Source organism: Talpa occidentalis, unplaced genomic scaffold, assembly GCF_014898055.3.
Source record: "Talpa occidentalis isolate TD23 unplaced genomic scaffold, MPIMG_talOcc4v2.1 talOcc4.7, whole genome shotgun sequence".
In the NCBI taxonomy this organism is placed as follows: Eukaryota; Metazoa; Chordata; class Mammalia; order Eulipotyphla; family Talpidae; genus Talpa; species Talpa occidentalis.
Genome location: NW_023605083.1, coordinates 109,943,589 through 109,958,082, shown reverse-complemented (window position 1 = coordinate 109,958,082; position 14,494 = coordinate 109,943,589). Strand labels below are relative to the sequence as shown.

General features: G+C 48.8%; 1 protein-coding gene across 2 annotated transcripts in view; it reads right to left on the bottom strand.

The window, feature by feature from the left end:
- Window positions 1–14,494, bottom strand: part of CUEDC1 (CUE domain containing 1) — a 72,394-nt gene that overhangs the window by 48,884 nt on the left and 9,016 nt on the right. The window contains exon 1 of one of the 2 annotated variants that reach the window (XM_054689791.1): window positions 9,712–9,872. The exons of the other annotated variant lie outside the window; for it this stretch is intronic. Coding sequence (XP_054545766.1) covers window positions 9,712–9,738 — 27 coding nt within the window. The 5' untranslated portion in view covers window positions 9,739–9,872. Of the gene's footprint in view, window positions 1–9,711; window positions 9,873–14,494 lie in introns of those variants that run through there. 2 annotated transcript variants of the gene reach the window in all.

Genomic DNA, 14,494 nt, shown 5'->3' with positions numbered 1-14,494 from the left:
GGTGCAGGGGTTAAAAACAGCACTATCAAGCTATCGCCAGCCACTGCAGCATGATTTCGATCCCTGGCCGGCCAGGGAGCAACCCACATGGCACAGCAGACCTCTCCTGCCTCACCCGCTGCTCCCCTCAGCAGTGTATTTCAGTAGATTTGCCTGTTCTGCTCCCCACTCTCTCTGGTGAATCCTCTCATCCCCTGTACCTCTGGCTTACACCCAAGTTCTTGTACGCATAAATAAATCTTCTAAAAAACCCAAAAACTCAAGATCTTGAGCAGTTGTCTAGAATGCCTCTAAGAGTCTTCTCTGGACAACCTCAAAGGTCAGTTTTGTCCAGCCAGGCTAGAATTCACTGCCTTATGGAAGCAGAGCCAACTATATGATCTCACAGTGGGGCACAAGGACCCTGAACCAAAGCCTGTCCCCAGATGACTCTCTTTGGCTTCCTGTTGGCCTTTTGAGTTCTAGCAAGAGCTTGCAGACAAGTGTGGCCACAAAGACACACTAGCAAATAGTAGTGATGCCACACCCTGCATTCTCAAGACTGTCCAAGGAAAAAACCAGAAGGAAAGGGCCCTAGCTGCTTTCGCTCAAGTGAGCAGGGGGTGTATGAAAACATGACCCCACTTGGCAAAATGTGCCAGGCAGAAGGAGTGAAAACAATAGCAACTCTGGTCTGGTGAGCCAGACTCTCTGATCAGCCAAGCAGGAATGCTTCCTGCCTGGAGCTGGCGGCGTAAGCACACAGTAGAAGGGACTCCAGCGACACACATTGGGCGGGGGGGTGGGGGGGTGCAGGCAAGTCCCTTCTGGCTTTGAGCTTGGTGCATTTTGTGACCCTGAACAACATCAACATAACAACACTAACTGGCACCTACTGTGTGCCTAGGAACTTTACAGAAATACTCTTTGATCCTCACATCAACTTTGCAGGTTGGGCATGGTTGTCTCCATGTGTCTGGATAAACTGGGGCTCAGTGGATAAGTAATAATGCAACGTAGAGGCCGGAGCCAGGACGAGATGCAAAGCCTGTCCAATCCTTTCCCCTTCCTTAAGTGACTGCTCAAAGTTCCTAATCTCTTGATGCCTCAATTTACCCTTTCACTGGGGTGGGGAAGAAGGAAAAGGGGTATAAATCAGTAGGACTGAAAGTGGCTTAGGATCTCCAAAAATGAAAGATAATATTTATTGTTATAATTATTGTTAATTATTATCTTCATCAAAAGTGTAATTAAGAGGCACAGGGAGAAGAGGTTAATGCAGAACCTGATGTTTAGTGTGGCTAAGCAAGGCTCCAGCCCTAGGCCCAGGCCACTGTTGTCCCTTGCCCCTCTGGGGAAGGGTGAATAGTACCAAGGTGAATACCCAGGAGCTTTGGGGCAAGGCCCTGGCTGTGAGGTAGTGCAAGAGTCAAAAAGCCAAAAGCTTAAGGAAGAAGATTGAACTGGGTCGCCGCCATAGGCCCGAGGCTGGAGATGAGACTCCACCAATGCCCCAACCTGGAGGTCTCACCTAACCTGTGTCCCATCATCTCACCCCTGCAAAAGTCAGGAGAAGCTTCCTGAAACAGCCAAAGGCCACTCAAATGGGTGCCCCATTTTAAGGACTCTGGCACTTAGGGCTGATAGGCCATGCTGGGAGCCTCTGACCCATCAAGGCCCGGACCTACCCCATAGCCAGATCCCTCCTTCCCCAAACAAATGGCTCCTGATCTCATGCACCATTAAGTTCTGAGGCTTATAAATAAAGATTTTGTGAGGGATGTGGTGAACAATAGTGAATATACAAGTAAGCAACGGTGTGGCCACTGGACAAAATACTATATACAGCCATCTAAAATAGTGTTTTAAAATCACACATTTCATTAAGTGTTCTTATGCAGTGTTACATGAAAAAGCTAGATGCAAAAGTATATAATTAGGAGGATCACTACTTTCAAAAATTATGCACATAAAAAGATAAGCAAAGGAAAATAGGGGGCCTTCCTCGTGGTGCAAGGGGTTAAGCATAGTACTATGAAGCTATCCGCAGCCTCTGCAGCACAAGTTTGAGCCCAGGCCAGAGAGCTACCCACATGGCACAGCAGACCTCTCCTGTCTCGCCCACTGTGCCCCTCAGCAGTGTATTTTAGTCAATCTCCCTGTTCTGTTCCCCACTCTGTCTCTGGTGAACCCTCTTACCACCCCCCCATACCTCTAGCCTGTACCCCAGCTCTTGTATGCACATTATCAGAATGAATTTTTTGTGTGTCAGAAATTAAGCACTTTCCAGTTTTCCTCTAACAGGAGGAACACACTGTGACTGAAATCAGTGTGTCTGAGAATAAGGAGAAAGATCCCTCCGGGGCAGCCTACCAGCGATGAGATGAGGGAGCAGGCACAGCTGTAACTCTGCGGCTGCTGTGGCCACACTGGACAAGCCTGACAGTGGGTACCCTCCCCAAGGGGCTGAGATTCTCCAAGGAAGATAAGGAATAAAGCCCATTAGCCCTTAAAGTGCTCTAAAGGTTTTTGGTGAAAAATAGCTCAGTCGGTTGTGCTGCCCCAGGCAGAGACAGGAGATAGTGGTCCCTTCCCAGTCCAGTGTCCCTCGTGACTGAAGCTCCCTGCCTGTGCCCCCCACCCCAGTCCCAGCACAAGGCTAGGAAAGAAGCTTCACCATATGGAACTCAGGAGCCTCCTGGGAGTGCCTGAGTAAGGGAGAATGGCAGGTCCCTAAGCCATGTGCAAATGTGAAGAAAGGGGGTTTAAGGGGAAGGAACTGCACCAGCTGTCTCCAAAAGAACACTAATTACAGGGGCTGAGCCGCCTGAACAGGGCCTGGTACTGCGAGCAAAGATACCCTCAGGGACCTAGCAGTTACCCAGCCTCAGGGCTGGCCCAGAGGCGGCCAGCAGGCATTCATCTGAGGATGGCTACAGGCCTGCAGCTTTCCCCACTCCAGAGCAGGGAGGGGGCCAGGTCCAGAAAGCAGCCTCCACAGGTCCTGCTACCCAGGGGTCTGGATCACGAGGTCAGGGGCCTGTGCTGGGTGCCAGGGCCGGAGTGTGGAAAGGACTAGAGAATTTCCTTCTCTGGAGGCTTGGAAGACCTAACCATCCAGAATAGTTCAACACTGGAATGGGAAAAAAAAAAAAAAAATGACTTCTCATCCCTTGAAGCTAGAGAAAGGGAGAAAGTCAAGTGGAGAGTTTAGAAATAGAAGTTCTTAGGGGGCTCCACTCAAGACTCAGGAGTTCAAGTTCACCTTCACTCTGGTGCCCCTCCTGATGCCCTCCTGCTGCCATAATTGCCGCTGGGACCCTGGGGAGGACGGAAAGAGGCCCATACAGGAAGCCAAGGAGGCAGGAAGGGCCTGGGAATCAGACCTGTGTCTTGTCTTGTCCTGTGGCTTCCTAGCAGGCCAGCCCCTTCTCTCCTCTGAAACAGGTGTAAGTGGTACTCTCCTAGCTACCGCCTAAAAACATTTACACACCCATGGGAAACGTATGGGATGGTACTTCTAAACAAATGGAAGGTGTGGTTATGATTAAGGCAGGTCATTATAAAGTGGGGCCATTCTGTTTCCCTTCCCTCAACATGCAAATTAGAAGCAAAGACAGGTATGCATATTATTTATTTTTTCAAATCACTCACCCAGACACTTTAAACAGGGTTGGATGGGGCTGCCTCGGGAACATAGGAAACAGAGCTGAGAGGCTCCAGGCCACCTTGGGGCTCCAGAACCAGACGGGGAAGGAATAGCCCAGGATGGGAGAGGGAAAGAGAAAAGGAGTAAAAAAAAAAAATCAAAGAAACCAGGGAAGAAGTTAGAAGGTTAGAACCCAGATTCCACCCTCCTGGGAATGAGCCCAGCGTCCTGGGAAAGAGGCCGAGATGAAAGGGAGGCGCAGCTGGGGGAAAACAGGCCGTGAGAACAGAACAGCAATTGTTCTCCAGGCCAAGCGGGCACTGCACCCGGACCAGCCAGCGGCACTGCTGCTTTGTGCGTTAATGTAATTAAGGGCCCGGGGGGCCAATGTTTGGAATCCTTTAACTCCTCACCATTCTCACAGAGCAGCTGAGCCAGAGCGTGGGGCTGTAACCAGGGGGGTGTAACTGCGGCAGCCGTGCGTTCCTGGGCAGCCCTGCTAAAAGGGGCAGGCAGGGGGCAGGAGGGCCTGGATAGTAGGATGGAAGCCTGAGTCTGAGTTACTTCCTCCTGGGCACGGTCCCCAGGTGCTCCCTGAAGCACTGCCACTGCCCTGACCCCAGTGAACACTCCCACTAATTGCTGGGGCTGCAGAGAGCCTGAAAGCCTGAGGAGCAAAAGAGCCAGAGTTAATTAAGGAGAAGGGGAAAAAAAAGAAGTCTGCTTCTTCATTCTTCATTTCCCTCCTCCCTGCGCCCTCTGGGTTTGGCATCTAGTTTCAGGGAAGCTCCCGAGGCAGGGATCTCCATGCCTGGAGCCAAGACCAACAACAGCACATGGAAATTACTGAATAGGAGCAGCTGGATCTAGAGGGCTTCTAGGAGCCTTCTTCAAAGCTCTCTGACTCTCAAAATTTCCCAGCAGTATGTCAAGGGATCCACTCCCCACCGGTCCAAAGGAAAGCTTCACGTTCTCAGTCAAAATATTTGTGCCCTCAAACGAGGGCAGTGCAAGTTCCTGCTGCCAATTCAATCCAGACAGCAAAGGGGTATTCTGGAAGCTAAGCAATAGTAATACACCATACGCATTTGACAGTACTATCTCACCTAATCTCAACCCCTGCCTTATAAGTTAGACACTATTTTTTTTTAAAGATCTATTTATGCATAGAAGAACCGGGGTACAGGCCAGAGGTGCATGGGGGGTTGGTGAGAGGATGCACCAGAGACAGAGTGGGGCGCAGAACAGGCAGACTGACTGAAATACACTGCTGAGTGGAGCAGTGGGCAAGTCAGAAGAGGTCTGCCGTGCCATGTGGGTCACCTCCCTGGCCAGGGATCAAACTCATGCTGCAGTGGCTGCAGATAGTCTGAGACTTAACCCCTTGAGCCACCAGGGAGGTCCAAGACACTATTCTTATCCTACTTTATAGGTGGGGAAACTGAGGCTTAGAAGATACTGAGGTTCACAAAGAGTGTCTTGGATTTTAGAAATAAGCCATGTGGCGCTTACAACCTAGTCCAGAGAATCTTAGCCAATGTTTCAGTCCACAGACATCTCCCATCCCTGAAAACAAATGCATAATTTAATGTGTGCATGTTCTTTTTCAGGGGGCTGGAGGTTGTCAAAGTTCTCTTTAGATTGCCAAAGGCATCTGGGACCTGAAAAGAGGTTAAGAATTGAGGGCCAATGAGGTAACACCCCAATGCCTTGCCAAGTTGATTCTAGAACTCTGATCTTCTGACATGAGTTCCATCCTTTTTCACTTGACCTCCTTGTTCTGAAGAAATAGCCAAGAAGTTATTCTGAATTTCTCCAGAAAAGGAGGATATACTGGCAGTTTAGAGTCGGGCAATTCAACACTGAAAACCCAACCAGCTGCTTGGGAGGGAGCACCCCAGGAGGTACACGGTAAGGGAAGGAGGGGGCAAGGGAGAAGGGTTAACAGCCAGTCTGTGGAATGAAAGGGATTTCCTACACAGTGTTTATTATGTCTTTCCATCACTTAAAAACAAGTCCCAACATAGTCCCAATTCTGATCCTGGATTTTACTTAGATCCACATAGAAGAAAATTCATTACCAGCAGCCCTATGCAATCAGAAGTTAGCAGGGGAGAAAGTTTCTGTTCCAAACTAATGCACTCCAATTTTAAAGACCATTGTCTTAAAACCAAGAATATCCCTGAGCTGAGGCCACTGTTCTCATGCTCAGATGCTCCAAGAGAGGAAACAGTAACAACAGCACTGCTGCCCACCTTTGACAGCCAATACCAAGTGCACATTCTGTGTACCCGTTCCATGCTTCACCCACACTTACCTCATTTAACCCTATAAGGCATTATTATCTCTGGCTTTCAGATGACAAAATTAAGGCTCAGAGAGGTTAAACAGCTGCCCAAGAACACACAAGTGAGTGACAGAACCAGGATTCAAACTCAGGTCTCTGTGAGTCTAAAGATGGCGCTCTAGACCAGAATCCTGGAAGTGAGTCCACAGACCATCCATAAACTGTCAGTTATGGTCTTAGCAAGAGAAGTACAGGAAAAGAAAGCAAGTCAGGATCAAGAGATCTTTCTAGTAATTTGATATGGCTACAGCTTCCAAGCATGTGAGAGTGGACTTGCCTTTTCAAACAGGGCATGCATAAACCAACAGAGACACTGTTTGACTTGTGCAGATTGGCCGTGCTCATCGAGACACTCATGAGACTCTCCCTGAATGAATGAAAAAACAACCTGTCCTTCCAGATAGTTTGAGAAGTGTTGTTCTGAAGGTCTCTGCAAAGACCGGGATGCACAGGATGTTCCAGTGAGGCCTCTTGCCCTCCCCTCAGTGTCTCCCAGCACAGTGCTTCTCAGAACAGGCTCACGATCCCCCAGGGGATCTGGCAGTCCAAGGTAAGGCTGAAACACTCCATCTCTAACCAGGTGATGGCATGCACAAGTCTGGGCACCAGTCTACCAGCCAGGAGCAAGGCTCTCAAGGGCACCAAGTACAACGGCAGATGAGGTTGGAGCTGGAAACCCCACCTAACAGTCACGAGAGCCCAGCAAGGGGCCAGGAACAGGTTCACCACTGGGATGGCTGTGACGAGGGCAGAGGTCTTATGCGGGCCTGGGCTTGGCTCCCAGGTGGCCCTTGTGATAAACTTCCCCACTCTGGCCTGAACCTGGGATACCCGGGAGCCCTTTGTTTCTGGGCTGCAGAAACAGAATCCCTTTCTGTTCCGCAGACTTGATAAGATGGCAGAGAAAAGTAGCTCAAAAGTACTTGCAAACAGTCAGAGGAATACTACCTAGAACCAAGCCTGACGAGAGCAGGTATTCTGAGAAAGCTGTGCTTCCTTCCTGCCTGGCTCTGCTCAGCTGGGTGTCGGACAGAGGATCACCACACACATGTCCAAAAGGCATTTTTTTTTTTAACTTCTCTAAAAAGGATAATCAAGCCTATTTTGAGAACCAAGAAATCTAATTAAGAACTGGAAGCCTCAGAGGAAGGGGCATAATGTGGGTCACCCCAGGAGGGCAGAAATGGCCCTTGGTGGCCACTCCTGCAGCCAGAAAGGGCCACAAGCAGCCCAGCTCCAAAGGAGAATGGTCCTACCTCCCTCAGGTAACTCTCTAGTGACCTATCCTACTCCTTGGAAATTCTAAATGTTAAAGACTCCTCTTTATTACAATCTCGGTCTCTCCCAATTCACTTTACGGCACAAGGACTGAAAGACTCTACAGGTTTACCTTCCTGTCCAAAAATCCGATTTGATATGATTTGATAGATGATTTTTTTGAGTCTGAGGACACTATTGCCACTAATTCATATGGGACATTTTTTGGAGCATTCCCAAACTCCAAAAATAACCTACCAAATCGGAACATTTACTTTCATATAAAGGGGAAACATGCACTTATTAAAGGAATAACTCACACTAAAAGGCCCAGCTCTCTCATTCACCTGGCAGGGGGGCGGGGGGTGTGCGGAGAGTACTCATTTATTCAAAAACATTTATGGTGCAACTGCCATATGCCAGGCTTGGACCTAGCAGATGAGCGTCCTTTGCTCAGCCTTCTCTAGGGAGGAGGGAATAATTGACAGAAGGGGTCATGAAGCCATCACTTAGACAAAGGGCACTGACTGTTTCTGGAGCTGGAGTAGAGTGAGCTCCTGGGCCGGAGCTTTCACTTGTGCATGGACTTAGGGACTGGAAGCAGATGGTTCCTGACACAGACGCCTTCACTTGACTCACACAGGGCAAAGACAGGCCTGGGGGTTACAGCAAACAGTCAGAGGGGCTTGATGTCCCAACCAAAAATGTCCAGACAAGAAGCAAGCCCAACTCCAGGGATCATCAGGCTGAGAACCTCCTCTGGGTCTCAGATGACTCTCATGACACAACCAAATGTCATTCTCCTACCTCCAAACCCTGCCCTGTGATATTTTCCCGCTCAGCTCCTCTCCACCCATGACCTTTCCTCACCCTGAATTCTGCTTAAAACAAATCTCCAGAAGGTGTGGGCCACGCATGAGAACAGGGCCTCTCAACCTTGGGTAATGTTTGGGGCCAGATAATTCTCTGCTGTGGGAGGTTGTCCTGCAGCAGATCTGGCTACAAAAGTCAATGACAATACCCCATCTCCTGTTGTGACAACCCAAAATGTCCCCAGGCACTACCATTGTCCCCTGGGGGACAGACATTGAACATTGCAATAGAGGGTTTGCCCAGATCCCTGACTGTACATGAGAAACACCTGGGAGCTTATAAAACTCACACAGGTCTGGGTCCCACCACACACATTCTGATTCTGGGCTAAGATCTACAGGTAACCAAGAATGTCTGTCATCTTTAATGTTCTTTAACGTGTAGGTTGGTTCCTCCATTTAGACTGATTTCTCTAGAACCACAAACTATTTTTTTTCCCCTCTCTCCACAAAGCTGCAGACAATGCTCCATGCATTTCTGCCTATATTATGCTAATGAGAAAAACTGGGAACCTTAATGAGTCCCTTCCATGCCCACTTCAGATGATGAAGCCAAAATAGCACCATCTCTACCCCAATTCAATAGCATAAGACAAGGAAGAATTTACAACCTTCCAAACTTCACTCAGGAGAGCAGACAGGAGAGATAAGGGTCCATGAGAATCCAATCTCCTAATTTTGCTACCAGCGTCCAGTCTGTTAGCAGGCTCTAATTAAGCGTGAGGAAACTGCTCAGTGGTCAGCTTGCTGGCCTGTGTATGCTGGTTTAGTGAGCCCTACTCCTCCTGACAAGAATGAAAAAGTATAAGGCTGGGGTCAGCAGCAGCAGAATTAGCAGGCCACCGATGGAAGGCGGGTTTCCTCAGGCTGACAATGACTTGAGAATAAATGTACACAGGCCCAGAATTAGCTGCTTTCTGAGCCTAAAAGGCAAGGCTCTTCTCATACACCTCCCTCAAGGATCTCCAAGAGGATCTGGAGAAATGATTGAGAGAGGCTTGGCCAACAGTTAACAGAGGAAACAGATACAGTCAGGTCAGTGTCCTGCCTCCCTTCCTCCCCACACCAGAGGCTGTCCCTGCTGCCACCTCTTCAGACAAGGGTGAAGAGGAATGCAGTGTCAAGAGAGATCTTCCTTAAGGAGTGGAAATACATTCATCACTCACTCATTCAGCAGAAAATACACAGAGAATACTTTACAAGTGATCTCGGTGCTTAGAGAGCAGCATGCTGTAATTCCTGACTTTTATAGTTGGGTTAGCTCAGAGGAAAATGAGGGAAGGGGAATCCAGGGGCCATGCTCTCCCAAAGGCGACGAGGCCTATTCAAGTTCCCAAGAGCTCACTAAAATTCACTGGCTAATACATAAGCATGCAGATTGCCAACGTGTTTACATTACCTTTTATGAACGATTTAGTGTTCTCCCTGAAATTATACTTATTTGATGTCCATTGCCAAAAAGATGAGCAAGCCTTAAAGACTGCTTCAGGTGGCACTGGCTGGCTCTCTGAGGCAATGAGGCTTTCCATCCCAAGGTGGCCAGCGTGACAGTGATTTTTTTTTTTTTTTTCATGCTTCCTTCCCTCCCCTCAATTACACACACATACACACGGTTGCCTGGAGACTGAACACATTCCTGATGCTTGTGCTCCTTTTCATTCTCCAGAAGCAGGAGCTTTGGAAACTGGGGCCTCCAGGAAACATGCCTAAGGAGCTGGGGGAGCAGAAAAGGGGAGTAACCAGGAGTTACCATTCCTCACAAACAGGCGTTCCTCCCTCCCCTGCAGCCCTCCCTTTCCTCTCCAGGTTTGAAAAGCCCCAGCAGGCTGGGACTGAAGCGCTCCCACAGGGAACAAGGCCCCCTTTGAAAGCCAGTGTTTACCACATCCCGGGGCTGGGGTTGCCATGGCCACAGTCCACGTAAGACCGCCCACACTGCACGCCAAGACACTAGCTCTGACCCCCTTCTAGGGGACCCTACTGGCCCCTGACATCCCTCTCCTAAGAGCTGCAGCTCCTAGAAATGCAGACTTTCCTCAAGTCCCCGGCTAAAAACTTAATCCTTAAAGGAACGAAAGTGGATTAAGGCTCTTCCACGGCAAGCACTGACCTAGTGAAAGGGCCCTCGTGAAAGGGCCCAGGACTTGACCTGCTTGGTGCAGCTCAGTGCTGACAGCTGGCCTTAAGGAAGCAGAGAAGTGGCTCAGCCTGGCCACACCCGCCCTGCAGTGCTGCACTGATTCCAGGCCTCCACCAGGCTGCTAATGGGAATGACTTATTTATGTAATTCATTATCTCTGTGTCCTGGAGCCAAGCAAGACCAGGCAAGAGGGAGGGATAAAGAGAGGAGTGCTCTTCTCGGCCTCAGCCTGAAACTGCCCGCCACCAGGCTATAAGAAGCCCCCACCGCAAGGCCCAAGGACAAAGGCCCAGGACAGGCCCAATTGCGTAGGATCCCCTGGCCCTACCAATGCATGGCTGGAACTTCAGCCTAGCTGGTCCCACAGTCCTCTCTTGTCCCTTCCCATAAGAGAGGCCAGAGGGAGCGGAATCTCTAAATAATTCAGCCTTCAAATTGCTCTGTGGTCAGAAGGGTTTCTTCATTTATGTTTTAACTCTACAGAGCTGCAGTTTCACAACGGGAAGCACTTTAATCCCAAATGTGGACCCTAGCCCAGGACTGAAGTGAAAGAGGCACTAAACTCGGGTTCTGTGAGTCATCCCTCACTCCAGATATAATGAGGGTCCCAGAAACAGTGGCTGGGAAGCAGAGGGGGCAGAAGAAGGGGGTGAGGGCTGTGTGCCCTCCAGTGCTGGCAGACCTGGATTAATAGGAAAACCTGCACATCGGCCTGCTAGACCTGCCTCTCTGTCCAGAGTTTGCCGACATCCCCTCCAGCTTCTTACCCTCTCTCAGGCTTCTTCCTGCATCCCTCGCACACCTTTATACAGTCCCCTATATTCCTTCTAAATTTTTAAAGGCCTAAATTCCTAGAATTGGCCAGCTTTGGCTTCTGTTAATAATATTACTTGATATTTTATTTAGCTCTCATTTCATCAAATCCTCATAATTACCATATCAATAGGTGCTACAGATACCTCCATTTCACAGGTGAGGAACCACAAACTGAAGGATAAAGAAATATGTCTAGGATATACAGCTAACAAGAACAAGCTTCAAATACAGCTCATTCTAGACTCCATGCCTTGACCCCCCCACCTTACATGGACACAGGCATATGCTGCACATACAAAATCTTCAAAGCACAGAACTAAACCCAGAGAGGTGAAGTGATTTGGTCATAGTCACACAGCCAGACAAGAACCAAAGTGCCATAATCTGGGCTAACATCCTTTCTACATCACACAGTTTCAACTACAAAGGCATCCATATCGACACAAGTGAGAGCATTTTTGAGGTACTCTCTCTTATAGTGTCTCATGACCTATAAATTTAATTTGGCCCCTGGCAGAGCGCCATGCCAATCCCATCCACTCCCTCCAGTCCTTGCTCCTTGACCTTCAGCTCCCCTGCTTCCACCAAGATTTTTAAATTCTCTCACAGATTATAGCCCACCTAGTTCAGGGCACCAAAATCTCCAAGATTCCTAAAGAGAAATCCCATGCTACCAAGTCAGCTTGCATTTTTGCAGCATCTGACAGCTCTTGAAGCTTTTTTTAAAAAAAAAGAATTATTTTTTTATGCATACAAAAACTGGGGTATAGGCCAGAGGTGTGGGGGGGTAAGAGGATTCACCAGACACAGAGTGGGGAACAGAGCAGGCAGACTGACTGAAATACACTGCTGAGGGGAGCAGCAGGAGAGACAGAAGAGGTCTGCTGCACCATGTGGGTAGCTCCCTGGCCTGGGATCAAACTCGTGCTGCAGTGGCTGCAGACAGCTTCATAGTGCTGACACTTAAACCCTTGTGCCACCAGGGAGGCCCCTGGAGCTTTTTTTTTTAAAGAACAAACATTAGCCAATCAACTAAAAAACTCTTGAAGCAGCTAGGCCTGGCTCTGTTTTTGAAGACTGCCTCTACCCCCTTTCAAAGGGGATGGCCCACAAGCCCTATTGGTGCTATACAACAATCTTCTCCAAGCTACAGCTGATTGGGCCATCGGGAGACAGATGACATAAGTGGGCCAATCAGATTGTCTCCCCAGAATTTAAATCAAGGTTCTAAGACACTATTCAGCCAGTTGGATGTTATTGGAAAGAGCACAAGGTACAGTTGGGAAATGAGGGGCCACGACATCTGGCACACATCCACAGTGGCAGTGGCATCCTGCAGTCCCGAGCACGTGGGAGGCTAGCCCGGTTTCCTGCCCTTGATTCTTCCATGCCCCTGTGGCTTCATAGCTCAAAGAGGTTTCTGTTACTTGCAGTCAGTAGAGTCTGAAGTAAGAGATAGGTTGGATTACTAATCTTTAAAAGCTGAGGAAAGCATCTCACAGACGTGAAGTGACTGAATATCACATGATCAACATGTAAGGAGAGGTCAAAATGCCTGCTGTGTGACTATCCCTGGTGTCATCTCATGCCTCCTCCCTGGATTAAGGGAAGTGATGGGTGTTTCCTTCCTGTCATTGTAAAAAATGGTAGCTGAGGATAAGTGATTTGACCAGAGGTACTCAGACAGACTGAAGTCTGGGACTAGAAAAACAAAATACTCTCTTTGAAACCAAGAAGGCAGCCTTTGCCCCTCTACATCGGCCAGCTTCCCTCAGGTTTAAGTTGGAGCCACGTGACTGGTTCTGGTCAATTAAATGGGAATGGGAATAACAGGTGTCAATGCCTTGCCAAGGCAGTTAAAAGCCAAGGGACTGTCTCCATCTCTTCCCCTTCCTGTGGTAACTCTGAAGGCCTCATATTCCAGATGGTGTAGCTATAGATGGAGAACTACCTAATCCACATCAGACTTTCCATAAGCAAAAAATAAGCCTAGATTGTGTCAAACCACTGAGAACTCAGGGCTTGGGTATTTCTGCAGCCTACTTTAGCCTCTCTTGACTGAAGCACAAAAATTACCCAACCTTCAAATTCAGCACATTTCTCTGGTCTGCAGGATCCACATTTGCTTGTTTAACATTCACGTTTTTACATTCATGTATTTCTAGAGCACCAACACCAGATGCTGTAATGGGTAGCAGCACAAGCACCATAGTGAAAAAGACCTAATTCCCCCCTCAAGAAGCTCCCTATCTGTGACCCACAGGTCCTACTTGGGACTACAGGGAACTGTTCATCAGGTGTGAAAACAGCAACTCCCTCTCAGGCACTGGCTAAACTGAGCCCCAAGAATAGATAAACTGCCAGAAGGCAAAGGCAGCTCTCCCAGGGGCTCCAGGAGGGTGCCAGCCAAGAGTGAGTTCACACCAGGCTTTCACACACTGGGCTCTGCTGGCTCCCCTCCTGCCAGCCTGGTGGCACACACAAGTGCTTTCCTTGCCCTGGGCACAGAACAGAGGGGAGAAGACATCAAGGAGGAGGAGTCACTGAGACAGCAGGCAGCGGCAGGAATCAGGAGCCGCAGAAGACACAGCTCATCAGCCCCATCCTCTTTGGCAACAGAAGTCTCTTCTCTGGGAATCATTCCCCTGCTTAATTTATTTTAGACTGAAAATTTCCCCAACAACTGAGCTTTTCTGATCCCAACTCAACGTAGTGAAGACCAACCAGAGAAATCATTTCTCTGTCAGGCACTGGTGCCCGGCTGTGCCTCCTTTCTGGTGAGAAGTTAGGCAGGCAGGGCAGCCACAGACAGTTGTTCAGGTTGCTCAGGTTCAAGTTGTCCAGGCGCCCAGCCAAAGGGCAAACGGGGCTGGAATCCAGCCTACGCTCTACTTCCCATGCTGTGTGCCCTGGAGAAAGAGTCCCTTCTTCTAATTTGTCATCTGCTGTATGCCACAGAAGTTGTGGGGCTGGGCTTTCTCCACAAGGAGGAAAGAAGTTTAGTGATGGCTGCAGTGGGAATCTGCCATACTAGTCTCTCTACTCTTGGCCCTACTTTAAAATTTTCACAATAAAAGGCTAAAAACGAAAAATCGAAACACATTCCACCCAGTAAGTAGCTATGTTACCTGGAAGTTACTTTACTCCTTAGCCCACAGCCTCAATTCCCACATCTGAAAGGACAATAATCCCTGGCACATACGGCTGGTTCAAAGATGAAATGAAATGACTTCAAGTGAAATGCTTGACACAGAATAAGTTCTTTCACAAGTGGGAACTAATAACAGTAGCTGATGATGATGAAAGAAGGCAAAATGGGGACACAGGGGTGTCATCAAGAAAAGCAAAACTTTGGGAAATATGTGCCATGAAGCCAGAGGGAGTCTCAAACACCCCACCTTCTTAATGTTCTGAAATCAGGGTTTCTTGCAAGG